The sequence below is a fragment of the Lissotriton vulgaris genome, chromosome 6, assembly GCF_964263255.1.
Source record: "Lissotriton vulgaris chromosome 6, aLisVul1.2, whole genome shotgun sequence".
Taxonomy (NCBI): Eukaryota; Metazoa; Chordata; class Amphibia; order Caudata; family Salamandridae; genus Lissotriton; species Lissotriton vulgaris.
In genome coordinates, this window is record NC_141694.1 from 881,228,428 (window position 1) to 881,255,561 (window position 27,134).

A 27,134-nucleotide genomic window follows, 5' to 3' on the forward strand; every position below is an offset into this window, starting at 1 on the left:
TGTAAATCAGGCCCTTTGTGTTTAACATTTACCAGTATGTATAAACCTTCATTCCCCGGTCCATTCACTGGAATTACTTTAAAGTACTTGATGACATCACTCGTGGGTGGAGTTGTGTGACTAATGCTCAAAAACTACCTCATCTAGCACTTCCTACCATTGCCATCATCCCAGCATGTGTACTATCTACACGTTCATTTAGAAAATGGGAGGATCTGCCTAGTGGATGTTACCTCTGTGTAAGTGTGTTTAGAAAGCACTTCAGGGAGCTTTTTCTCATTCATGGGCCTTTAGAAATGCATCTATTGGTCCTGGGATGGCCTAGTGAGTGGGAATAGAGATTGTAATGTTTTTAATAGCTTTTTAATTGCATCTCCCCTTTATTGTATTGCTTGTTTTACTGTGCTTTGCTCATGCACTTAAGTAAAGTGTATTGTACCTTTTGCATTACAAAGTTTGCATTGGAAATCGCTGCCGTATTATATCTCAAGGACTCCAAGCATTCTGATCTAATTTCTGTTGACACAACGAGGAATTGTTTGACTAGTTGAAAGTCACACAACAGTGGACGTTATAATACGATTTTCTAACTTGTATGTTTAAGCACTACTCTAGGTTTTTAATCTTTGTTAAATACTGTTGTTGTATGAACATTTGAATACAGAGCTTGCAGACGCCTTAGCAAATACTTATCATACTCAGAGTGAAGTGATGTTGTTACCTTATATTCCGTCTTGCTCTTTTTGATACAGTTTCTAAAGTATTTGGTTAAGTTTTATAACTATTATCTTGTTTATTTCTTAGGCTAAGCTAGCATGGGGAGAGATGAAAGCACACAAGAAAGCAGAACACGTAATGTGTTTGGTTTTTGGTTTTAGTTTACTATGCTTTACCTTGTATGATTTTCTCCTCCTTCTCTTGGGTGTGTGGTGCAAATCAGGTGTCTTCCTGTGCTTCTGAAAACAATTATTTCACATTGCTTTCTACACTTCCTCAAGACACGGTGTGGTGCATTAACACATTCCATTGATTCTGTGGGCAGTCTTAGATCCCAGTGAACATACCTAACCATGTGATTTGAGAAAGTTAAAGCAAATATTTTAGTTTGAAGCACTACACTTTCTATACGAAATATTCGTGCAATTTTCAAAGTCAGAAATATATTTCAATATTTTCTGCAGCTGTGCGTATTCATATATACAAATCAAGGTTTAGCTTTTTATGTTTTTGAAATAGTAAATGTTTATGTGGCAGATATTGTAAATACACCAGTACACCATGTAAGTAACACATGACTATCATGCAAAACAAACGCTCCGAAATGCGGGACTGATGCAGCCAATAGGTCATTGGACATAAAGCTGTGTTGGCATCCGCACCAAGCAACTATGGTTTTTGGTTATTTTATTGGACGCATAATGTGATTGAGAAAAATATTTTCTTGAATATAGTTTATGGTCATAGAAAGAGAAGATGTGATGAGGCAAGAACGCTGTATAGAAAATTGCAAGTGTGGTCAGGAAATACAAGGTGGATGTCTGACTTAAGGAAGATTTTAAACCTGAAACACTGCACAAGTACATAAAGGTTTTTAAAATCCTCATCTTATTTACTGTGAAAATATTTCAGCCACTAAAAACTGAAGATGATTTGTGTGGGTACTTCATGTGTTTCGTTGGATTACCTATTTACGATGATAACTAACTGACTAAATCACTGTCTATAAGTTTTAACAAATGAGCTTGTCCACGCTGTTTATATTGTCAAAGAATATACATCGTTATGTCAATTTTTTTTAAAATGGTGAATAAATGACTTCTGATAACGGTCAGTGTTAGACAGGATTTGCAGATAGGCGTTCACCTCTACTCAACGCGGAACACATGGCTGAGGATGGCAAGTCAAAGTCCCATTTCACCAGTGGAAAGCCTCTGTCACATTCCATTTGATCACAGATAATATCCACTTGCCAGACCTTAATTGTGAGGGGAGAGTGGTGATCGTGCTGCATATAATATTAGAATTGCTCAAGCAAATGGCAAAATGTTAATGAAAAGCACCTGAGATGACTTTGGATGGCAGAAGTTTACAGTTCACTCTAGTAGTATATTGTACACAAGGATTATGTACAATCCTGCACTATTTTTTATTAGACAGAGGAGTTAATATCAAGAATTAATTTTGCTTTCTGGTCTTGAAAAATCCTTATTGGAGGAGGAGTATACATGCTGCTTTGCATGATATTTGCATACATTCTGATTTAAATACAAACTTTTCCGATATGACCTTTGATTTCTGACTAAAAATGATCCCTCTCAGAGCAGCTATATGTCTTTATGAACAACCTTCACCGAGGTCATGGTTGTGATCAGGGCCGGACTGAGAACCAAAACCGGCCCTGGCAAAGTGCTCGTTCGGCCCCCTGGGGGTGCGACGAGCTCTTTGTCGGGCCGATTTTCTGCCGATTTTGTTACAGGGCCGCTTTTGCAGCTATGCTTCAAAAACGGCCCTGTAACAAAAACGGCCCCCTGGGCCCAAAACCGGCCCCCGCCCTTGCGGCGCACCGGGGGATTGCCCGGTGCCCGCAACGGCCAGTCCGGGCCTGGTTGTGATTGTGCATCTTAGGGTACTCACGTCCGTTCTCACAAGTATAATTGGTCACTCAAGTAACATTCAGAAAAGAGGCATTCCATGCTTTAGAGCAGGCTCTGCTAGTCCTTTTAGGTCTCGCGCCAAGCGTTGCAGTCAGCAGCAGTGCACGCGCAGTGAGAGACATTTAGTAGGTGAAAAACGGGGTTTCAGCACTGACCTAGGAATCACACACGCTTGTGCTTGTGCTTTTCCTTTTGTGCGACGTGATTGGCCTTTGCTTGCGTTTTTTTATAAAAGACTGCACGCAATAGGCCAAAGGCGGGCGCGTTGCTCCGCCCATGGCCTATTGGTGTCTGTTACGCGCACCAAAGGCCATGTGGTTCCAGTTATCGTGCTCAGACATGGGCGCGATAATCGAAACCACATGTTTCGCTGTGGCGCACGCACCCGCACCACTCGCGGGCGTGCTTGTTTTGCTTTCACTGCCGCTGGTTCTGTGAAGCCGGTGGGCCAACGGCGTTCCTGCAGCTCTTTATGTTGAGTCTACCGCTGCAAAAAGTATGGGGAAAAACACTTGTTTCTTTTTTAATACGGCCAAAACTTTGTAAAGTTCTTATTACCTCTATTTCCGATCAATTGTTGCATTCAAGTTATTGGGTGTATTTCAGGAAATATGCTGCGGCCTTCCTATAGTTGGAGGAGGAAGGGGTCTCCTTGCAGTGGGAGGCCTGAGCACAATCTGTGCCACTGCATGGCATTAACCCCTTGTGCTCGGTAGCCAGCCATATGCAGCGTCCTCAACGTGCAGAGAGTGTTTTCCTAAATTACACCCTGGCATGCCCTCTTGCCGCTACAAGTCCATATAACTCATAAAATAGCAGGCAGGAGGATCGTTTCTGCTCCAGTGACTTTCTTAGCCGGGTCACCACATGCGGAGCCGGCTGCAGATGGCAGCTGAATCCTCCTGTAAAAGGAAGGCCCGTGTTGGTGAACCTTCCTCCCCCCTCCTCCTCCGCCTCTTCCCGCTTTGGAGCAAAACACAGCTCTCCAGATCCTGAGACTCAACTCGGCCGAAGAAACAAGCGAGAAAGAGATTTGCTCTTCCAGGCAGCAAGAAGCGATTTGGGTGACACCCAGCTCAGTTGGAGGCGGTCCACTAAGTTGACGGGGAATTTTCAATACGTGTAAATTTTGCACTTTTCAAGAAACCAGGGCCTACTAATCACCAGGGGAACTGGACACAAACAGCACAGACGTCGAAAATCAAAGACGCTCTCCCTCCGGCACCACCCAAAACATCTGGCCGACAGCACTGAAGAGCTGGAAAATAGAGTTGCGTTAGCAAACTGCGTACACCTGCATACCTATACCTACTGCCTGCGGTCTCAGCTATTCCATGGAACATATAGCATCCACAAGCGTAGAACGTGATATTCACTTTGCTGGCGTATTATATATATATATATAATGACTTGGTGATTTTGGCAAGTGGATACAATTGTTAAGTGTTAAACCATTTAAAATCACGACATTCGCACTAGAGTGCACTGTGTGATTAAGGACTGCTCTGTAAGATTATCACGGAAGGCCCTGAGTGTGTTGTCTAACTCGGGTTAGATTTGTAGTCTGTGAACATTTGAATCAGTTAGAAATGGCACTTCCTTCTAATAAATGTAAATTAATGACTATTTAAACAACCATTGACAAAGTTAACAGTTTGGACTGTTGTAAAGCCGGAACTCAGAAGATTTTATCAAACGTCACAGCACTCAAAGAACGGGTACAGCAAAACCAGCAGAGGTGCAAGCTTCCCACCCTCGAAAAAGGTTCGGCAGAAGGAAGTGGAGTGAGCTTGCTTTACATGCAGATGAGCCCAGCAGAGGTAGACATAGTGCAAACATCAAATTCAACCACAACAAACCAGTTGTGGCACTGACAGCAGCACTACAAACTTAGCTCATCCACAAACCAAGCTTCCCTCAGGCACACTGAGCAGGCACAGCTGTCCACGGTGCAAGCTTTTCTCAGTACACAGAAAAGTGGACAAGACAGGAAGTTCACAGAGAGCAGAGGCAGGGCCAGCCAGGGGTCTGGCTTGACTCTAAAAGCCAAAACATGAGCCGAGTCATAAAAGGTTATGCATGTAAAATATACAGCAAAAGTCTTGTAAAAACGTGATAAGACTTTCATATTAAATTTTAAATTCTACGAGCGAACCAAGAGATGTCAGTTTATCATGTGCACTGTATATATGACTGCCGATGTTCTACATCGAACATTATCCATCAAACCACACGTGTGTTTTTTATATAGCATGCGTCCAAGTTTCAAGTTTACATTTATTGTTTAGTTATTTAAAACCTTAACATTTGTGGCAAAGAAAACCGATCGCAACTCCATTTCTCAGACAGAACAGATTACTTTGAATGCACATGATCCTGACTGGCCTTAACACGACATAATCAGACCTTCCTTTCTTTACTTTGCATTCCCACTTTACTAAAGTGCCATTGTTCATTATATAAATAGTTAGTTGGTAATCCTTAGCAACACCTAATACTTCACAGTCAATTGTAAGACCTACTACACCTTATTTAAACCTGAAAACAATAGGAAGCTTTCTTCTGCGAAGGAGACAAAAGAATTTGCAATAACAGACATTTCAACCCCCTGAATATTGCATGGGAGTAAAGGCAGGCATACAATTAAAATCTGACATGGCTCTAAGCATTCCGCTCTGGTGAACATTTCATTCCTATTTATGACAACTTGGTGGTCTGTTATATGCTTATTTGATTTGTTTTTAGTATTGAGTAAGGATGGGGCTTATAGTGAATTTCAGAAAGAGAAAAACATGCATTACATGTCACAGGGTTTTTGGGATTGAATTTATATCTGACTGAGGGTTTACCAAACACTGATTGTTGCTAGTTTTATTTTTTATGCTTCAGACACAGCCATATCTTCGGTATATCTCTTTGTTGTGATGTCTCAGGGATTCCCTCCATAAAAGTATACTGGTGGATCTACTTGTAGGCATGTATCTCTTTATGATGGATACATCTGCCAGTGGATTCCTCACCTTATGTATATCCCCTGCGCCAGTATTCTGCAGAATTTCTTCTAGCTCTCCACGCCGATGAGGTTGTCACAGCACCATGGCTCCGCACGCGACACCGCATGATGTCACCGGAGCCATAGCAGGACCACGTCGGCGTGATGACGTCATATCCCTTTTTTCCGCTCTGTCGACGCTAACGGTTTTTTCTGGGACTCTCCATACTTCGACTGGATACTTTGTAATTTTGTTTGTATCTCTTTCTCTTTTGACATGTCTGCCCTGAGGAAGTCAGGTTTTAAGCTCTGCAGGGAGTGCTGTGGACCTATGTCAATTACTGACCCGCATGAAGATTGCCTTTGGTGTTTGTCTTCAGACCACGACATTGAGGGATGTTCTTCGTGCAGGAAGATGAATCCAAAGGCGTTGAAGGAGAAGAAGCCAAGCTTTAAATGGCCAAGAAAAGAAAAAAGGGGTCGGGAAAGGTCAAAGTCCAAGTCTTTGACATCACATGACTCCAAGAGGAAGCATAAGATGAAGAGGATACATGCTTCTCGACGCCGTTCCTCAAAGGCTGTGGTGTCGAGGTAGCCTTCTCCTGCTCAACGTCGAGAAAAGGACTTGGTTTATCCTTCAGTGTCTTCTCAGGTGACTCCGGCTCAATCTCCCTCATATAAGGGGACTCCAGAGTAGGCAACAATGCCAAGATTCTCACCGACTCCAGAGGGTGTGTCGAATCCGGCTGACACAGAGGTTCCTTTTACCTGTAGCTCCAGCGGCTCCGACTCCAGGGGTACTTCATTTGTATCTCGAAACTGCTTCATACCCTCAGGTTCTGACACCGAATTCGGATCCTTTGAATTTTTTTAATGTGATGTATGGTGTGTTCACCAGGGTCTCGTACCCCTCTGGAGCACCTTCGGGTCCCATGAATCCTATAGCATATAATTTGGGTGTGCCTCACCAGTATCCTCAGGCCCCCTTTATGCCGTTCATGCCAGCGACGCTGTCCTGGCCCTTTCCGGCTCTGAGGATGTCGACACAGTATGGTCAGTCCCCGGCTCCTTCCCGTGAAGCTTCTTGGATTCGATTGGCGCCGGCTATGGAAGTGGATCCACCTTCGACGCCGCTCCCGGAGCCGTCAACGCCGCGTGTGGCCCCTCCGACGCCGCAACCGAAGAGGCGTTCGAATAGAGAGGCACAGAGGTTATTGGAAGAGGAGCAGTACCTGGCTGAAGAGAGGGAGGAAGGAGAGGTGTATGACACAGGAGATGTGATTGAGGACTTGTGTGAGGCAAGTGGGCTTGACACTTCTCCGGAGTGGGCTTCTCGAAAGGCTACTCCCTCGAAGGATGTTGCTCCTTATCATACGGTTATTAGGAAGGCTGCAGAACTTATGGATTTGCTTCCTGTGGCAGAGTATAAGCCTAATCTTCTCACAGAAGTGCTTCATTCTCTGTCTTCATTGGTTGAACCATTTTTCCATTTAATGATGCACTGACTGAGCCAATCTTCGATGTGTGTCGCAACCCTCTTTCGGTTTCGAGGTCAGTCTCAAGAAGGTATAGACCTGCTCCTGAAGATCCGGTTTTCCTTTCTTCTCACCCCTCTCATGAGAGTCTGGTGGTGCAGGCTTCTTGTTCCAAGCAATCTACAGGGGCGTTTTCGCAGGCTCCGGCAGACTGGGATTCCAAGAAGTTGGAGCAGTCTGCGAAAAAGGTTTTTTGATCAGCCAGTATGGCACTGAAGTCTACCAAAGCCACTTGTCTCTTGGGCAGATATATTCACGCCTAATGGACTCTGCTAAACAGCTGCTTCCTAAGTTGTCTGAGGAGGACAGGGGGAATCTGAGTGAGGTGTGGTGGATTATCAAGCTGCGGCTCGCCAGGTTATCCAATCTGACCTCAATACGGCGGTTTCTGTTGCCAGAGTAATGGGTTCATCCATTGCGACAAGGAGGCAAACATGGTTAAGATCTTCTGGGTTCTCCCCTGACGTGCAGGCTGCTCTTATTGATTTGCCATTTGATGGGTTCAAGCTTTTTGGTGAAAAGGGAGACTCTGCCCTGAAAAGATTTAAGAACAGTAAGGCAACAGCAAGGTCTTTTTTACGTCTGCAGACTCAGACAAGAGACTATGAATATAAACGATACCGTGGCTATGGGAAGTCTTCCTTTCGTGGGTCCAGACAGCCTCAGCAACAGCAGCAGTACCCCTTGTATAAAAGCTACAGGGGTAACAGCAGCGGTCGGCTTCATGGATCTGGGCGTCAACCTTCTTCCTCTTCCTCCTCTACCTCCCCAACCCCTCCTGGAAATGCAGGAAAGCAGCCCTAGATCTGCCTTCCTGGATCATGTAGGTCCCGTGGGAGGCCGGCTGACCCATTTTCTCCAAGATTGGAAATTATTCACTTCGGGTTTTAGATCTGGTAGAAAATGGGTACGCCCTTCCCTTCAGGGAATTCCCTCCTCCTTGCCAGGGGTTTTGCACGGAGGATCATTTGCTTCTCTTTCAGAAGGAGGTTCTTACCCTGTTACAAAAAGGTGCGATAGAGGTGGTTCTGGACCAGGAAAGAGGTCATGTTTGCTACTCTCGGTATTTCCTGATCCCCAAGAAGGATAGCAGGTTACGTCCTATCCTGGAACTTAGAATCTTGAATCTATTTCCCAAGCAGGAGAGATTCAAGATGCTCACTCTAATGCAGGTTCTTCAGGCGCTGAAACAAGAGGACTGGATGGTGTCATCGACTTGCAGGATGCGTATTTCCACATCCCAATCCTGAAGTCACACTGGAAGTATCTCCGTTTTACGGTTGGGTCGCAACACTACAAGTTTGCGGTCCTCCTGTTTGGTCTTACTACAGCACCTCGAGTCTTCACCAAGGTGATGGCAGTGATGGCTGTCCATCTGAGGAGGTCGGGGATTCCAGTTTTCCTTACATGGACGACTGGCTGTTGAAGGCAGTGTCTCCAGAGATGGTGAGACATCATCTGGAGGTTACAACTCAGCTGTTGTACAAATTGGGTTTTTCGATAAATGTACCCAAGTCTCACCTGGTGCCCTCTCAGCTCAACCTGTTCATAGGGGCAGGGCTGGATACCACTGTGTGTCGAGCATTCCCTCCTCCGCAAAGGATTCTCGACATTCAGGAAATGATTTCCTTGTTTTACAATGGAGCGGTTGTTCCGGTTCTGAAGGTCCTTCGCCTGCTCGGTCTGTTTGCTTCCTGCATCCTGTTGGTCAACCATGCACGCTGGCTCATAAGGGCACTCCAGTGGTGTCTCCACAGACAGTGGTATCGACACAACAGAGATCTCAGGGAGTCAGTCAGGATCTCCAGAGAAGCTGCAGTGGATCAGTCTTTGTGGGGTGTGGAAGGCAACCTGCCTCAAGGAAAGCCCTTTCATCTTCCTCCATCGGTGGCCACAGTGATAGCAGATGCCTCTACCCTAGGGTGGGTTGCTCATCTGGGGATCTGGAGATCAAAGGTCTTTGGTCTTCAGAGGAAAGGTTGCTTCACATCAACCTTCTGGAATTGCAGGCGATACGTTTGGCTCTCAAGGCCTTTCTCCCTTCCATCCGCGGTCAGTCAGTTCAAGGCCTGGCGGACAACACTGCTGTGATGTGGTATATCAACTAGCGGGGAGGAGTAGGGTTGTACCGTCTCTGCAGAGAGGCGTTGCGGCTCTGGTCCTGGGCTCAGACCATTGGATTTGCTTGATGGCAAATCATCTGGCCGGGGTGCTGAATGTGCGTACGGACAGTCTCAGTCTGCGGTTTTCCGCTGACCACGAGTGGAGGCTTCATCCACAGGTAGTTCGTCACGTCTTTCAGATGTGGGGAACTCCTTGGGTGGACCTGTTTGCCACTCTGGAGAACGCGCACTTCCCGTCATTCTGCAGTCTCCAGTTTCCGAGGAAGGGAGCGTTGGGGGACGCGTTTCAGTTGAGTTGGAACTCGCAACTCCTTTACGCTTTTCCTCCCATACCCTTGATTCCTCGGGTTCTGAGGAAGATTCGCCAAGACCGGGCCCAATTTATATTGATCACCCCAGATTGGCCAAGAAGGGTGTGGTACACAGACCTTCATCACCACTCATCTCACCCTCCGCTCCGTCTCCCTCTCAGGGCAGACATCCTCTTTCAGATGGAGGGGCAGTTTCTACATCCCCACCTCCAGAGCCTGCACCTTCATGCTTGGAGATTGAAGGGGGCAACCTGAATTCTTTTTCTCTCCCGCCTGACGTTGTGGATGTTATTTTATCGGCCAGGCGACACTCCACCAAGTCTATGTACTTCTACAGGTGGTCGAAATTTGTTAGATGGTGTGGAGAGAAATCTATTGATCCTTTGAAAGCACATCTTTCTGATGTTCTTTGTTTTTCACTTCATTTGACTCAGCAGGGTTGTGCTGTGGCCATTGTTAGAGGATATTTGTCGGCTTTGTCGGCATTTCTTTGTTTGTCTGATCAGCCTTCTCTTTTTAAGTCTCCAATAATCTTAAGGTTCAGTAAGTGGATGAGGAACATGTTTCCTCCCACTCCTTTTATTATGCCCCAGTGGAATTTAAGTCTAGTGTTAACTTTTTTTTATGGGTTCCTCCTTTGAGCCTATGCACAGCTGTCCTTTGAGACTGTTGTCATTTAAAACGGTCTATCTTGTGGCTATCACTTCGGCTAGGAGTGTGAGTGAGCTTTAGGCTTTGAGTTCAAAGCCTCCGTTTCTGACCATACATGCTGAAAAGATGGTTCTCGGGACCAAGGCTGCTTTTCTGCCTAAGGTGGTAACTCCCTTCCATCTAGGACAGTCCATTACCCTTCCTACTTCCATTCCTCCCCCATACCCTTCGAAAGAGGAGGAGAGGCTTCATTGCTTGGATCCAAAAAGGACGATTAGTTTCTATTTGGACAGAACAAAGGAATTCCGTCAGGATCATCAGCTCTTTGTGGGCTATGCTGGACTTTTCAAGGGCAAGGCGGTGCGCAAGCGCACTTTATCCAGGTGGATTCTTTTGTGCATCAAGATTTGCTACTCCCTGGCTGGTAAGGAGCCTCTACCAGGGCTAAGACTTCTATCTCTGCTTTGTTCTGGGGTGTTCCTTTGTTGAACATTTGTAAAGCCGCATCTTGGTCCTCCCAACACACTGTTGCGAAGCATTACTGCTTAGATTCCGAGGTGAGGAGGGATGGCTATTTTGCGCTCCGTTTTGCAAGACTTTTTGGTATAGAAGGGTGGACACCCTCCTCCGGGAGTTGGACTGCTGTGGGATTCTATTCCTAAGGTGAGGAATCCACAAGCAGATGTATCCATCAGAAGAACAAGGTACTTACCTTTGGTAACGCTTTTTCTGGTAGATAGAGTATCTGCCTGTGGATTCCTCACTGACCCACCCCTCCTCCCCGTTGTCCACGCTTTTATGCCTTAAAAGATGAGGTATTGGTTATTTTGATGTTTTTGTGTAGTCAAGATTTTATTGTCTATTGTGGACATTTTTGAAATGTGAGCTTTCTTTGCATTCTTATTTCAATTTACACTGAGTGTATTTGTGTGAATTCTGTGTACTATGTATGCATTGTCTTTATGGTCGGTCCGCCCGTTTTGCCTCGTGGCACAGAAAAAATGGGTGGAACTGACGCCATCAGGCCGAGGTGGTCCTAATATGGCATTGGGTGATGTCATGCGGAGTCGCGTGCGGAGCCATGGCGTTGTGATGACCTTGTCGGCGTGGAGAGCTAGGAAAAATGTCCGCGGAATGCTGGTGCAGGGGATATTCATAAGGTGAGGAATCCACAGGCAGATAGGGTATCTGTGAGAAGTTGGCCCGATATGCAACGTTCGCTATTCTAGCGACCGCTATGTATTGTTCCAACGACCCTTATGGTGTTTGGTTGTAAGTCAACCTATAGACCAGCTATCCTAGTAGCGTGGATACGAGCAGTCTAAGGCTAAAGACTCGAGAGGGCGCGTTAAGCCAGCTGTTTACCACACATGTACCCCTTGAACACCCAGTGAAAGGACACCACACAAGTGTTATGAAAATAAACAGTATATTTATTAAGAATCACAACAGCCCTGTACTCTTTATGAGGACAGGGTACTAAGCACACACCAAATCTCTTTAGCAAATACTTCAAGTGCACAGTTTAAAACAAGTGTCCGGGGACACGGAAAGGTTAAGGCAAGTCGGAAGCGAGGGACTCGGGACCCTAGAGTAAGGAGGCTATGCAGGCACCGAAATGCCGAGTTACCTAGCCACGAGGGCTGCGGCTGCAAGTCTTACAGGCGTCGGGGTCTTCGCTGACGAGCCAGGAGCCGGAAGAAAAGGAGTTGCTGGCCGGCGACCAGTGATGAATAGTTCGTAGAGATCCAAGCCTGGATCGGAGATTGATGAAACCTGAAAGCAGAGGGGACCAAGTTCGTACTACTAGCCAGTAGTCAGAGGGTACCAGGAAGGCACCGGTTGGCCGTCACCTCGACCAGGTGAGTGGGCGACGCTAGGCTCTGCAGTCTCACGGACCAGGAGGCGTTGTCGGCGACCACGGTGGAGGTGCGAGCTGTCCCACGACGGATGTCGCTGTCGGCGTCTTGAGTGGACCAGGAGGGTCCGGGGTGCTTCTCGAAAAGATGGAAGCAAGGGCCAGTCTGGAGCAACCAGATCGGCAGTGTTGATTTTCGGATGTCGTCACAGAAGGACACGAGCCAGCGGCTAGTGACCAGACAACGTGCTGAGCAGCGAGCAGAAGGGCCCCACGCAGATCGTGGAGATGCTGGGAGACTGCACTTCGGTGCTGGAGCGGCTCAGGGTCGGGGCTTCTCGGACCCCAGAGCACTCACCAGAGAGTTACCTCGATGGTCGTGCTGGTTTTTAAGAGCGTGCAGGTTCTGATGATGGCCGGTCCCTCGAGGTCTCGTCGCACCCACAGATCACAGCTGAGCTGATGACGTGGGTAGAGGTCAGAGGTGCCAGGGAAGCCGGTTCTCGTCGAGCTGGGCCGTCGGATTCCTTGAGGAAGGACTTACAGCAAACCGCAGAGTTCTTAGATGGTGCCCGCTGATGCAGGGTGACTACTCCTTAGCCACAAGGGAGAAATCTTGAGAAGAGTCTCGAATGTCCTTTCGTAGAAAGTAGTTCTTGATTCAAAGATGATCTAATTTGGAAGGGTCCCCGCTCCGGCCTTTATCCTAAAGAAAGGGGTGGGTACATGACTAGGTCCTGCCCTAAGGGTGGGACCAGGAAGGGGGGTAGTTACACCCCTCTCCCCTGCCGGACTTTCCCCAGGCCAGGGCTGTTGCCCCTGGAACTGGTTCTAACCAGCAGATGCGTAGTGAGCACCGGGGTGCCACTCCGCAGTCACCTTCTCGCAAAAGCCCTACCTACCCAGAATACACAAACCCTGTCTGGGACGGTGCGAACACCGCCCTTGACAGGAAACCCTTTGTCCAAGTGCTCCTCGCTGGAAGGACTCCCAGCAGCAGGAGGTCAGACTCGTGTCTGTGGTGGCAGCATCCATTTTGTGGAGCTGAGGCTTTAGTTAACTTTAACCGGGGTTCACAGTTACGTACATGTCGTGTCCCTCTAGAAGGGCGGAATGCTAACCTCGTCGCCAGAGTTGGTGAGAGGGCAGCATCCCGATTCGTATGACACCTTACTCGACATGTCTTGATAACGCGACACCGAAGTTACCGATATGGTACGCGTTATCATGGAACAGCCATTGGGTCTTGATTCCGCAAGCTGCAACCGGGCTCGGCTCGGGCCAGAGCTTAGTTCACACGAGCCCATGCACTCTGCCTTCAGGATTGTCAAGGCCTGCCATAGGAGTGACTGATAGGAACTCGGGTGTCCATTGGAGGGTTAGATATAGGGCTACTATATCTAAAGCAAAGGGTGATTACACGACTTCGCCCCAGCTGTCATGCAGCCAGTTGTGTCAAATTTAGGAGGCCAGCCAGGGGTGGCATAATACATGCTGCAGCCCCTGGCGGCCCTGGGTACACCTATGCCCTGAGTTACAGGGTCTGATAAGGTGGCCCAGTACCAATTGGTAAATGCACCTAGGGTACATCTCGTAATTTAGAAAGAGAACAGCCAGGCTGTGGGTCTGATTGGCAGGCCCACAGCCAGAGAAAGTCGTAAACCAGTGAAACAAAAGCAAAAAAATCTGGGTGATCATAGGATTGCAGACCCTACTCTCCTACATGACCCCCCCCCCAAACGTCGGAACAACTAGCTAACCTTGACCAGGTGAGTCTTCTTGTTCTAAGTGGAAATATCTGGAGAGCCCATCGGCATTGCCATGATCAGTACCAGGTCTATGTTCCACTGTGAAGTCCATCCCCTGTAGGGAAATGGACCACCTAAGCAGTTTGGGGTTTTCACCCTTCATCTGATTTAGCCACAAGAGGGGCTTATGGTCGGTCTGAATCTTGAAGTGAGTGCCAAACAAGTATGGCCTCAGCTTCTTCAGGGCCCAAACCACAGCAAAGGCCTCCCTCTCAATAGCTGACCAATTCTTCTCTCTAGGGGTCAGCCGTCTGCTTATAAAAGCAATGGGCTGGTCTTGACCATCAAAATTCAGTTGAGAAAGAACAGCTCCCACACCCAACTCAGAAGCATCTGTTTGGACAATGAATGGTTTGGAGTAGTCCGGACTCTTGAGGATAGGCGCCGTGCACATGGCCTGCTTTAGGTCATCGAATGCTTTTTGACAGCTCGCTGTCCACTGAACCTTTTTTGGCATTTTCTTACTTGTCAGTTCATTTAATGGTGTCACGATGGAACCATAGTTCCTGACAAACTTCCTGTAGTAACCAGTCAGGCCCAAGAAAGCTCGAACCTGAGTCTGGGTGGTTGGAGGAGCCCAGTCCCTGATTGACTGTATCTTGCTCTCCAGTGGCTGAACCTGACCTCCACCTACAAGGTGGCCCAGGTATACAACCTGTGTCTGCCCTATCTGGCACTTGGTGGCCTTGATAGTGAGACCTGCTGCTTGCAGTGCCTCTAACGTCTTCCGCAGGTGGACCAGGTGATCCTCCCAGGTGGAGCTAAAGACAGCAATATCGTCAAGATACGCCGCACAGAAGTCATCCAGCCCAGTAAGGACGTGATTCACCAACCGTTGGAAGGTGGCAGGTGCATTTTTCAGACCAAAGGGCATCACCACGAACTGATAATGCCCACCAGGGGTTGAAAACGCGGTTTTAGGCTTGGCGTCCTCAGCTAACCTGATTTGCCAATACCCAGCTGTCAGGTCAAACGTACTTAAGTAGTTGGCCGAAGCCAATCTATCGATAAGCTCGTCTGCCCTTGGTATTGGGTGGGCGTCAGTCTTAGTGACTGCATTGAGACCCCTGTAGTCTACGCAAAACCTCATCTCTCTCTTACCACCCTGGGTGTGAGGTTTCGGCACTAGAACTACGGGACTAGCCCAAGGGCTATCCGAGGGTTCAATGACTCCCAGCTCCAACATTTTCTGCACTTCACTTTTGATGCAGTCTCTAACGTGATCAGGCTGCCTGTAGATTTTACTCTTTACGGGCAAGCTGTCACCAGTGTCGACCTCATGGGTGCACCAATCGGTCTGACTGGGTGTCAGAGAAAACATATGTCTGAACGACTGAAGAACCTGTTTACAGTCGCTCTGTTGATGTTCGGAGAGGCTGCCACAAAAGACAACACCATCTACCGAGCCATCGTCAGGATTCTGAGAGAGCAGGTCGGGGAGAGGGTCACTCTCCTCTTCCTGTCCCTCATCTAGGGCCATGAGCAAACTCATGTCCTTCCTGTCGACATATGCTTTTAGCCTGTTGACATGAAGCACCCTGTGGGGGCTCCGGGGAGTTCCCAGGTCGACCAGGTAGGTGACCTCTCCCTTTTTCTCCAGGATGGTGTGGGGCCCGGACCATTTGTCCTTGAGTGCTGCTGGGGCCACTGGCTCCAACACCCACACCTTCTGTCCGGGCTGGTAAACAGTCAAGACAGCCTTTTGGTCATGCCAAGCTTTTTGGAGTTCTTGGCTGGCCTTAAGGTTTTCGGATGCCTTCTCCATGTATTCAGCCATCCGCGAGCGGAGGCCGAGCACATAGTCCACTATGTTGGTTGCAGGCTCTTTGAGAGGTCTCTCCCATCCTTCCTTCACCAAACACAGGGGTCCTCTTACAGGATGCCCGTACAAAAGTTCAAAAGGGCTGTAGCCAACCCCCTTCTGTGGGACTTCTCTGTAGGCGAACAAGAGGCAGGGGATCAGGACGTCCCATCTACGCCGAAGCTTTTCCGGTAGTCCATGAATCATCCCTTTTAGGGTCCTGTTGAATCTCTCAACAAGCCCATTGCATTGTGGATGATAGGGTGTAGTGAACTTGTAGTTGACACCACATTCCTTCCACATAGCAGTTAAGTAGCTCGACATAAAGTTTGCACCTCTGTCGGAGACGACCTCCTTAGGGAAGCCCACTCTGGAGAATACTCCAACTAGGGCTCTTGCCACAACAGGTGCTGTAGTGGTCCTAAGGGGAATAGCTTCAGGATACCTGGTGGCATGATCCACTACCACCAGTATAAACTTGTGCCCTGATGCTGTCGGTGGTTCCATGGGACCGACGATGTCGATCCCCACCCGTTCAAAGGGCACCCCCACCACAGGCATTGGTATAAGGGGGGCCTTTGTCGTGCCACCTGACTTACCACTGGCTTGGCAAGTGACACAGGAGCGGCAAAACTCCTTGGTATCTTCGTTCATGTGAGGCCAGTGAAAGTGCGAGACAAGCCTGTCCCACGTTTTCGTCTGGCCTAAGTGACCTGCTAAGGGAATCTCGTGGGCCAAGGTAAGTAGGAAACCACGCTGAGACAAGGGGACGACCAGCCTCCTGGTCATGCCAGGCTTGGGGTCTCTTGACTCAGTGTACAGGAGTCCATCTTCCCAGTATACCTTGTGGGTACCTGTGGCGTTCCCAGCAGCCTCAGCAGCAGCCTGCTGTCTGAGGGGTTCAAGAGAAGGGCAGTCTAACTGGTCCTTCCCCAGATCTTCCCTTGAGGGTCCCCCTGAGCCCAAGAATTCAACTTGATCAAGTTCGAACTCTCTCGGCTCAGTTTCCCTCAATTCCTGTAGGTCAGCCTCCTCTGAGACTTGATCCTCGACCTGGGGCAAGGGGGAAGGCGCAGCCTTAACCCTACTGCTCTTTTTCTTGGGAGGTGTCTGGTCCGTTGTTCCAGGATCCAGCACCTGTTCAGTGGGGCATTTCCTGACCTGTGACCTAGTCACAGCGAACACATGTGCTGGCAAACCTAACATTTCCATTTGAGTCCGGTGCTCCACTTCTGACCATTGTGACGACTCCAAATCATTGCCCAACAAACAATCCACTGGGAGGTCTGGACTAACTACAACCTTCTTTTGGCCAGTTACCCCTCCCCAGGAGAAAGCTACAATTGCCATACTGTGATTGGTAGTGACATTGCTTGCATTGGTCACCAGGAATTCTGTACCTGGCATGATCTGTCCAGGGTCCACAAAGTTAGGCGTCACCATGGTGACGCTGGCACAAGTGTCCCTATAGGCCTGAGCCATCTTTCCATTTATGAAAGGCGTCTGTCTGTATTTGCCCAAAGTATTGGGGCTTACGTCAGGGGATACGTCCACGTCCCCTGTACTGACAAGGACAGCCTGAGTGAGTGTGCCAACTAAGTTGTCACGCCCCTCAGAACCCAGGGTTAACCCTACTAAACCCTTGGGAGGCGCACTACCACTGCTGACTGTACTAGGGGGCACAGGTGCCTTAGGGGCTGCAGTGGCAGGAGTCTGCCCTCCTCCTTTCTTGGTGCACTCACTAAACCAGTGAGATTTACTTTTACAGTACTGGCACCATCGTTTGGATTGGCCTTCTTTCTTCTTTTGGGGAGCCTGACCCCCACCCTCTTTGGGTTGTTGGGGACCTGTCGAAGACTTCTGGTCATTTTGTTCCCCCTTAGAATCTTTACCCTTCTGGTCTGCTTTCTTCTGACCACCTTGATTCTGGCCCTGGTTCTGTTTAACTCTCGTACAAACCCATTTGTCTGCCTTCTGCCCCAATTCTTGGGGAGAGGTCAGATCCGAGTCGACAAGATGCTGATGCAACAACTGGTTCTGACAATTGTTTAAAATTTGTTCTCTCATCATCAAATTGTACAATCCTTTGTAATCAGTAACCTTACTGCCCAGCAACCAGCCCTCAAAAGCCTTAGTGGCACAATCGACAAAATCAGACCAGTCTTGAGTCTGCGTTTTCTGGGTATCCCTGAACAGCACCCTGTACTGCTCAGTGGTTAGGCCGAACCCTTCAACGAGTGTATTCTTCAAGACTTGGTAATTGTTAGCGTCCTCTACCCTTGTGGTGAGAAGCTTGTCTCTTCCTTTACCTTCAAAGGAGAGCCACAAGATAGCTGCCCACTGACTCTGGGGAACACCTTGCACAGTGCAGGCCCTCTCCAAAGCAGTAATCCATTTGTGGATGTCGTCCCCTTGTTTAAAGGGGGGCACTATCTTCCCAAGGTGTTTCGTATCGAAACTCTTTTCCCTATTACTAGGTACATTGCTGCCACCAGTGGGGACTGCCCCACTTAACTGTTGCTCTCTAGCAAAAGCAAGCTTTTCTTTGGCCAGGGCAAGTTCTTCCCTTTCGATCCTCAGATTAGCTGCCCTTTCCTTAGCTTCGTACACTCTCCTCTGAGGGGACGTCATCCCTCTTTGAGAAGAGTTGCGAGAGCCATTGGTTCGAACGGATCTGTTAGAGCCTCTTGATAGAGACCTAACTCGTCCATTCCCAATGTTAAGCGCACCTGACAGTAGCGCCGGGGGTCCCCCAGTACCACTATCATGTCTGCTTAAGTTGGACCGTGTCAGTCTGACGACTTCTACCTGTCCCTTATCTGCCTCGTCCCCAGAGAGATCCTCATCCTCATCCTCCTCGCCATCTTCGTTCTCAGTTGCGAGGTGAATGAGGTCAGGATCGTCCCGGGTTCCCTCGAGGGGAGGCATGCCTCCTTCTGGATTAGAAGGGCTAAGAAGCTTCTCAGCCTTTCTGGCATCATAAGTCTCTAGGAGACCAATCAGAAAGGAGGTGGTGGGGTTAGCCCCTTGCTTAATCTTCCTAGAGGTACATACTTGTCGTAACTCATGGAAGTTAAGCGCAGTATATCTTGACGGGATGACCTGTGGAGGGTCAACTGACACAAGGGGAGACTCAGAGTTTCCTCCTTTGTCCGACATACTGCTTCTAGTGTGGTGTAAGTGATGCACCTACCTACACTATGTGTTTACCTACTTTTCCCTTGCTAAGAGCTGTAGCCAAGGTGTGCTAAGCCTTGAGGAGCTACAACAGCTGGTTCAGTAGAACTCAGAGTATTCTAAGCTTTAGTTATATGTACTAACAGTACTTGTGTGATCTTTCAACAAGATATTCTTAGGATACGTGTGGTAAAACAACAGCAAGCTCAAATCCCAACCGCTGCTCACCAATGTGAGAAGTTGGCCCGATATGCAACGTTCGCTATTCTAGCGACCGCTATGTATCGTTCCAACGACCCTTATGGTGTTTGGTTGTAAGTCAACCTATAGACCAGCTATCCTAGTAGCGTGGTTACGAGCAGTCTAAGGCTAAAGACTCGAGAGGGCGCGTTAAGCCAGCTGTTTACCACACATGTACCCCTTGAACACCCAGTGAAAGGACACCACACAAGTGTTATGAAAATAAACAGTATATTTATTAAGAATCACAACAGCCCTGTACTCTTTATGAGGACAGGGTACTAAGCACACACCAAATCTCTTTAGCAAATACTTCAAGTGCACAGTTTAAAACAAGTGTCCGGGGACACGGAAAGGTTAAGGCAAGTCGGAAGCGAGGGACTCGGGACCCTAGAGTAAGGAGGCTATGCAGGCACCGAAATGCCGAGTTACCTAGCCACGAGGGCTGCGGCTGCAAGTCTTACAGGCGTCGGGGTCTTCGCTGACGAGCCAGGAGCCGGAAGAAAAGGAGTTGCTGGCCGGCGACCAGTGATGAATAGTTCGTAGAGATCCAAGCCTGGATCGGAGATTGATGAAACCTGAAAGCAGAGGGGACCAAGTTCGTACTACTAGCCAGTAGTCAGAGGGTACCAGGAAGGCACCGGTTGGCCGTCACCTCGACCAGGTGAGTGGGCGACGCTAGGCTCTGCAGTCTCACGGACCAGGAGGCGTTGTCGGCGACCACGGTGGAGGTGCGAGCTGTCCCACGACGGATGTCGCTGTCGGCGTCTTGAGTGGACCAGGAGGGTCCGGGGTGCTTCTCGAAAAGATGGAAGCAAGGGCCAGTCTGGAGCAACCAGATCGGCAGTGTTGATTTTCGGATGTCGTCACAGAAGGACACGAGCCAGCGGCTAGTGACCAGACAACGTGCTGAGCAGCGAGCAGAAGGGCCCCACGCAGATCGTGGAGATGCTGGGAGACTGCACTTCGGTGCTGGAGCGGCTCAGGGTCGGGGCTTCTCGGACCCCAGAGCACTCACCAGAGAGTTACCTCGATGGTCGTGCTGGTTTTTAAGAGCGTGCAGGTTCTGATGATGGCCGGTCCCTCGAGGTCTCGTCGCACCCACAGATCACAGCTGAGCTGATGACGTGGGTAGAGGTCAGAGGTGCCAGGGAAGCCGGTTCTCGTCGAGCTGGGCCGTCGGATTCCTTGAGGAAGGACTTACAGCAAACCGCAGAGTTCTTAGATGGTGCCAGCTGATGCAGGGTGACTACTCTTTAGCCACAAGGGAGAAATCTTGAGAAGAGTCTCGAATGTCCTTTCGTAGAAAGTAGTTCTTGATTCAAAGATGATCTAATTTGGAAGGGTCCCCGCTCCGGCCTTTATCCTAAAGAAAGGGGTGGGTACATGACTAGGTCCTGCCCTAAGGGTGGGACCAGGAAGGGGGGTAGTTACACCCCTCTCCCCTGCCGGACTTTCCCCAGGCCAGGGCTGTTGCCCCTGGAACTGGTTCTAACCGGCAGATGCGTAGTGAGCACCGGGGTGCCACTCCGCAGTCACCTTCTCGCAAAAGCCCTACCTACCCAGAATACACAAACCCTGTCTGGGACGGTGCGAACACCGCCCTTGACAGGAAACCCTTTGTCCAAGTGCTCCTCGCTGGAAGGACTCCCAGCAGCAGGAGGTCAGACTCGTGTCTGTGGTGGCAGCATCCATTTTGTGGAGCTGAGGCTTTAGTTAACTTTAACCGGGGTTCACAGTTACGTACATGTCGTGTCCCTCTAGAAGGGCGGAATGCTAACCTCGTCGCCAGAGTTGGTGAGAGGGCAGCATCCCGATTCGTATGACACCTTACTCGACATGTCTTGATAACGCGACACCGAAGTTACCGATATGGTACGCGTTATCATGGAACAGCCATTGGGTCTTGATTCCGCAAGCTGCAACTGGGCTCGGCTCGGGCCAGAGCTTAGTTCACACGAGCCCATGCACTCTGCCTTCAGGATTGTCAAGGCCTGCCATAGGAGTGACTGATAGGAACTCGGGTGTCCATTGGAGGGTTAGATATAGGGCTACTATATCTAAAGCAAAGGGTGATTACACGACTTCGCCCCAGCTGTCATGCAGCCAGTTGTGTCAAATTTAGGAGGCCAGCCAGGGGTGGCATAATACATGCTGCAGCCCCTGGCGGCCCTGGGTACACCTATGCCCTGAGTTACAGGGTCTGATAAGGTGGCCCAGTACCAATTGGTAAATGCACCTAGGGTACATCTCGTAATTTAGAAAGAGAACAGCCAGGCTGTGGGTCTGATTGGCAGGCCCACAGCCAGAGAAAGTCGTAAACCAGTGAAACAAAAGCAAAAAATCTGGGTGATCATAGGATTGCAGACCCTACTCTCCTACAGTATCCACCAGAAAAAGCGTTACCAAAAGGTAAGTAACTTGTTCTTTAGGTTTTATTTGCAGCTGCAACATGGACTTCACTTGCTGCATTCTGCAGGCACTCTTGCCTTGATACTAACTTTAGGTCTAGTGCTTAGTTTTGCTTGTTTGCCATTCAGGATTTCATTTCAGGTGGCTCTGTTTACAAAATGTCTCTCTGTTAAGGAGTACTTGGAATTCGATTCAGTACATGAAAACACAAAACATAGCAACAGATGAAAAGTCAGTATTGTGACCTGGACACTGAACGGTTCTTTACAACTGCTGTTGGAGGCAGTAATGTTTAAGAGTGACATATCAAAGAAGGCAAACTTCATGGGGAAACTATTGTTAGCATGTATGTTAATACTTCAGTCACTTTAAAAATTCGCTCAAAGGTAAAAATGGTTCTAACTAGCAAATGTAAATTCCTTCACTGAAGACGTTCTAGAAAACCATAAGAAGTGTATGCAATAAGATTACATTGTATTGGAACATATTGTATAACATACCAACATCTGTACTTTTATCAGCCTATTTAAGCTCACTGGTTAGAGAATCAACTAGAGGCATGATACTATGTGCTCTATGTATCTGTAAGGTCAAGGAAGTCGGAAATGAAACTACCCTGAATCTCAGCTTCTGTTATGGGTTAGAAATATCTTTGTAATATTTTACCTTCTTCCTGCATTTACAAAGACCTGCCCTCACTCCCCCATTCACCCCCTTCCGGGTCCATAAACATGCTTTGTGTCCAGCTGCTCTCCTAATGCAATTGGACTGGAGCTTGTTTGGTGCCACCTATTGACACATATCATTAATGTGTTTCACAATTCACTGATAGGTTTTTCGTTCTCCAAGTCAAAACAAAACTATGTACAATTGCATATCGGGTGGTTTTACCGCTGTATTGTACAACCTTTGCATTTTATTTTTCTTTGTACTGTACATCAGTAAATTCAGAGATATTGCAATTCTCACTTTACTCCGAATTAAAAAAAAGAAAAACAGTATTGTAATGTCTCACATCACAACAAAATTCATACATAAATGCACAAAACTGTATCTCTATTCCAAAATCCAAAATCTCCTACAGACACCCTCCGCCTTACAAAACTGAGTTTTTCCTGCTGCAGATGTATTTTTTTTTTGCAGTACATGACTCCAACAGCACTACAAGTCTTTTATTGGCCAGTGGTCACAACAGATGTAATGCAGAGATTCAAATTGACAGAAACTCCCTGCTGATATAACATTTCATTTCTAACTGAATAACACCTGCGCTCCTCCACCTTGCTTCCCCTTCTAAGGTTGTTGGTGTTTGAAAATGTTAATTTGGCCAGGTTCAGGATATTAGTATCTGGTTTCAGCCTTTGAAGCAATACTTAGAAATCTGCAGTGAAGGTGTGAAGTCACAAACTAGATGAACAAGTAACTTCTACTTTCATCAAGAAAACCTTTGGTCAATTCCCAGGTAGAAACATTCGGGCTTCTCACTTCCAGTTACAGGCTACATTTACATTTAACTGCCTTAGACAGGCATGCTCTTTATTTGCTAGGAGTCTTAAGAATCGCTTCAACAAAAGTCAATCTTTTGGTGTTCGCTGGTTATACCCCATTCTTGCTGATTGGACAAAGCTATTTCATTCACTGACATAACTGAAGCATGGGCGAAAAGGCTGACTACACGATATTGGACAAGCTTTGTAATGGGATTACCCAGTAATGCTTTGTAATCTCCATAAAGCAGTTTTTCTTGTTGGTGCACTTGATGCACAAACACGTGTTTAACAGATACAGCCTTGAGTACTAAACTGTAGCTCCACAGTATTTCAACGCTAGAGAGCACCGGGAGTGACAATGCCACAACATTTTGCTTGAGGTGCAGAAATGTTTTTTATATCAAACCTTTCCCCATCTGTTGCATTCGATTAAAGTTGATGTTTTCAATCCAGTTAAAAAATCCAGTGACAGGATGTTAAAGCACCACCTGAGAAGAAGGGGTTTGTAGGGAAAAACACAGCCTCTCCTTGCCACTTATTTTCATTGTACACTAAATCCTTCCTTTGTTTTCTCCTTAACATTCACAGGTGGGAAGGCAATTGAGCTCTAGCTTAGAATAATGTGTTGATTCCCTCAACGGTCGCCATGTAGATGAATGCCGAAGGGGGAAACTTAGCAAAACAAATATAACAGCATATGCAGTAATGATTGAAATAACCCACCTGTGAGTTTGGGAGAAAACACAGTTTGCTTTATGATTTACACACAGTTGCAGAAGGGTGTTGGAATTGCTAAATTCTAAATGATCCATACATCTTTTGCCATAGAAGCTAATTAGTTTGGGTTGTGGTGCTTCAAAATAACTATCACTTTTAATAGTTCACTGAATGTTGGCAGAAGGAATAAATGAGGAACAGGAGGTTAGTCAGATATGTTATCAGCTTATTAAGAAGACCATTGATAAACATATTCCACTGTATGAACCTTTAAGAGTGATAGTTATTTCTATTTGACATGCTTTAAGCAGATGATACGAGCATCCAGTGATTGTGAATGTTTTTTTTTTTTACTTTTTTGGCAACCAGGGGAACTTTCAGGAAAAGGATGAGGCTTGCTCTGGGTTATCGGCAGCAGAAAGCCCAAGCGTTCAAGAATGGTTGGTGCAAGCTCGGACAACTCGCTCTCTCCAGCAACAGAATAGCTTGCAGCGACAGAAGGTTTGTGTTGTGTGCCGCTAGTCCAGACTGCTGGGAGTTTCACTATTTTACATTCCAGAGTATTCAGGAATCCAGTCTTGAACATTGATGAACTGTTTGTGTGTTTCATTTTTGCCGCAAATGCTCATGTTTTGTGATGTGCAGTGTAAGTAGCTGCTCAGTGGTTGTCTGGTAGCAGCCAGTCCCGATTATTTATTTAGTAGCTCTTTATTATTATTATTATTATTATTATTATTATTATTATTATTATTATTATTATTATTATTATTTTTGTGAGACAGGCCTTGGTAAATAACCTTTACATTATTATTGATGATGATGATGATGCAGATGATGATAATAATAATACATCTTCTACTTCGTACTGTGTGATTACACATTCTTACCATGAATCATTATTTACATATAGTCAGTTAGCCATTGCTTTAGTTGCTATCCAATTAAAAGATAGTCATTTATTTCTGCAATTCTTTACCTCCTTATTTAGAACAGAAAATAATTTTGTGGTATGACACTGTTTTTTCAAATCTGTGTCTCAAAATGTCTACTTCTCATCAAATTATTTTCTTTTCTGTGGTCTTTTGTAGGAGCTGGAAAAAGAGCTTGCTGAGCAGAAAAATCTCCTCCGATCAGTAGCAAGTCGTGGAGGGGAAATCCTAACTCAGTACACACCAGTAGACGGGCTGGGTGCAGGGTAGGTTTGCTTCACAGCTTTGATTTTGGTGTTTGGTGGAAAGATAGGTATTTATTTTGGAATGTCTGCATCTTGTTTTGTAATAGAGATGGGTAGAAATCTCCCTAAGATCCTAGATCAGGGTGCTGTCACCAGGGCTAATTTAACACCTTGTAGGAAAGTCAAATATTATGTGGTATGGCTGGGTAGCTTTACCATTTAATATTATCACAATACCCCAAAGATGGTTCTTGGATCCACAGTAATAAATCCTTAGAGCTGTCCTGGTAGAGTGGCACAGAGCAGTCAGGTTTTACAAGATGAACATTTCAGAGTACAAACATGAACGATACGTAATTGACACAACTTGAGAGTAATCCGACACAAATTTATCAAAATAGAGCTGAATATCATAAATATAACTGGACTTATAAATCTTTGAAGCAATATTAAATCAGTGCAGAAAATACATAGACAAAAACAACATTGCGGTTAATGGCAAAAACCACTAGTGATAATCGGTCACTTGCAGGTCTAGTTACGTGGAACTCTTGTAGGATTTAGGTCACGTGGGGCCCAGGACCAGGCCACAACAGTCAGATCAATTTTACCTAGCCTGTGGAGTCCGGGTGCAGAGTTGTTCTGGCTGTCCTTGGTGCTGAACGAGAGCCTCGGTGGTGCTGTTTTTATTTGCAAGAAACAAAATGAAAAAAACACAACAGGTACACAGCTGCTGACTTTGGATGATAGTTGCACTGTGTTATCTGTAATGCAGCGTCAAATATGGGGGTCAGTTACCAGATTGGTGACCAACAAGCCTTTACAGCGGTAAGCACAGCAAAAAACTTTTGGAACTTCATTGTGTCCAGGGGAGTAACATAGCAGCCTGAAACTTGGGGACAGGTGAGACTACAACTCCCACAATGCACGGGACCACTTTGATTTGGTCGATCCCTCAGAGGGCTCAATGTCCTGTGAATCTTTGGATCCATTAAGTGGTTTGACCTGTAGTTTGCAGGGGACTAGTGCCACTAGTTGAGTCGAGACTGAGGGTGCTTCTGGCTTCCACAAGGGTCCCTCTCTTCAGGAGTTTTGAGTTTTAGCCAAGGAGTAGTGTTGTTCACTCAGTTCCAAGCTCATTGAATCAGGGAAAAAGTATCCCTCTTTTGCTTTGTGCTGTGGGAAAAGCACTGTTGTGGGTGACACATGTCTACTATTGGTCCTTCTTTGAAGTAAGTTGTTCAGACTTGAGGGTCTGGTGTCAGGGGAGTCCCTTAAATCATAGATTTAGGAGAGTTACGGGTGTGGGAGCTAGTAGCCAATGGGCGGTTGTCCCTGCAACTAATCCTCCCCTGAAGTGACCACATCCGGTGGTGTAGGTCCCCTTTTCTACCCAGAACCGCTTATTTATGCCCTCGTAAAGATGGCAGAATTTGATTTTAGATGTACAGACTAGGCTGCCCACCCTAGAGGCTTGGTTAGCCTTCCTGGGGGCATACACCTACTGCATAGCTAATTACCTGGGACCGGTTTCAGGGTATCAATCGTCATCAGCCAGGCTAGCCTGAATCTGGTGGCATAGCGAGAACAGGGCCTACGTCTGGGCATACCCTTCCCACTTAGGGCGGCAAATGCAAAAAGAACAGATGATGGGCGGAATGCTGAACAAATCAAACATTCACCCATCACAGATCTGGGTTAAATCCATTGTTTTTTTGCTCGCCATGCCGTTCCAGTTTGGACACAGCCCTATGCAGATCAGTCTTGACCCTGCTCCCCATGGAAATAATCTGCCCGAACTGCAGGCCAGGTCCTTCCTGGACCAGAAATAAGCATCCTAGGACCAGTTTTGGGCTGTCACTCCTCATCAGCCAGGTTAGCTTGAATCTGGTGGCATATCGAGCATGGGACCCAAAGGCAGTGCATTGACTGTGCCAGACATGGTGAGTGCACAGTCAGGTTTGAGCAGTTTGCACTGCTCCTGTAGTCTGCAATGGCAGGCCCACTATTAGTAGTTTGCTTGGGTCTCCCAGGAGGGCACCAACCCCTCCTGCATCTCTACGGACCCCTTACCACCTATGCCCTTGGTACCCCTGGTACCATATACTAGGTACTTATAAGGAGGTAAAGTCTTTGCCAATTTGGGATTACAAAATCGAACATAACAGTTTTAGGAGAGAGCACAGGCACT

The 27,134-nt window shown here is 47.2% G+C and overlaps 1 protein-coding gene across 1 annotated transcript in view; it reads left to right on the forward strand.

Moving 5' to 3' along the window:
- The window catches only part of SYNE1 (spectrin repeat containing nuclear envelope protein 1), a 2,319,318-nt gene that overhangs the window by 1,636,259 nt on the left and 655,925 nt on the right, over nt 1-27,134 (forward strand). Inside the window, exons 99-101 of the mRNA XM_086926873.1 lie at nt 805-852; nt 24,139-24,270; nt 24,858-24,964. Coding sequence (XP_086782999.1) covers nt 805-852; nt 24,139-24,270; nt 24,858-24,964 — 287 coding nt within the window. The remainder of the gene's footprint in view (nt 1-804; nt 853-24,138; nt 24,271-24,857; nt 24,965-27,134) is intronic.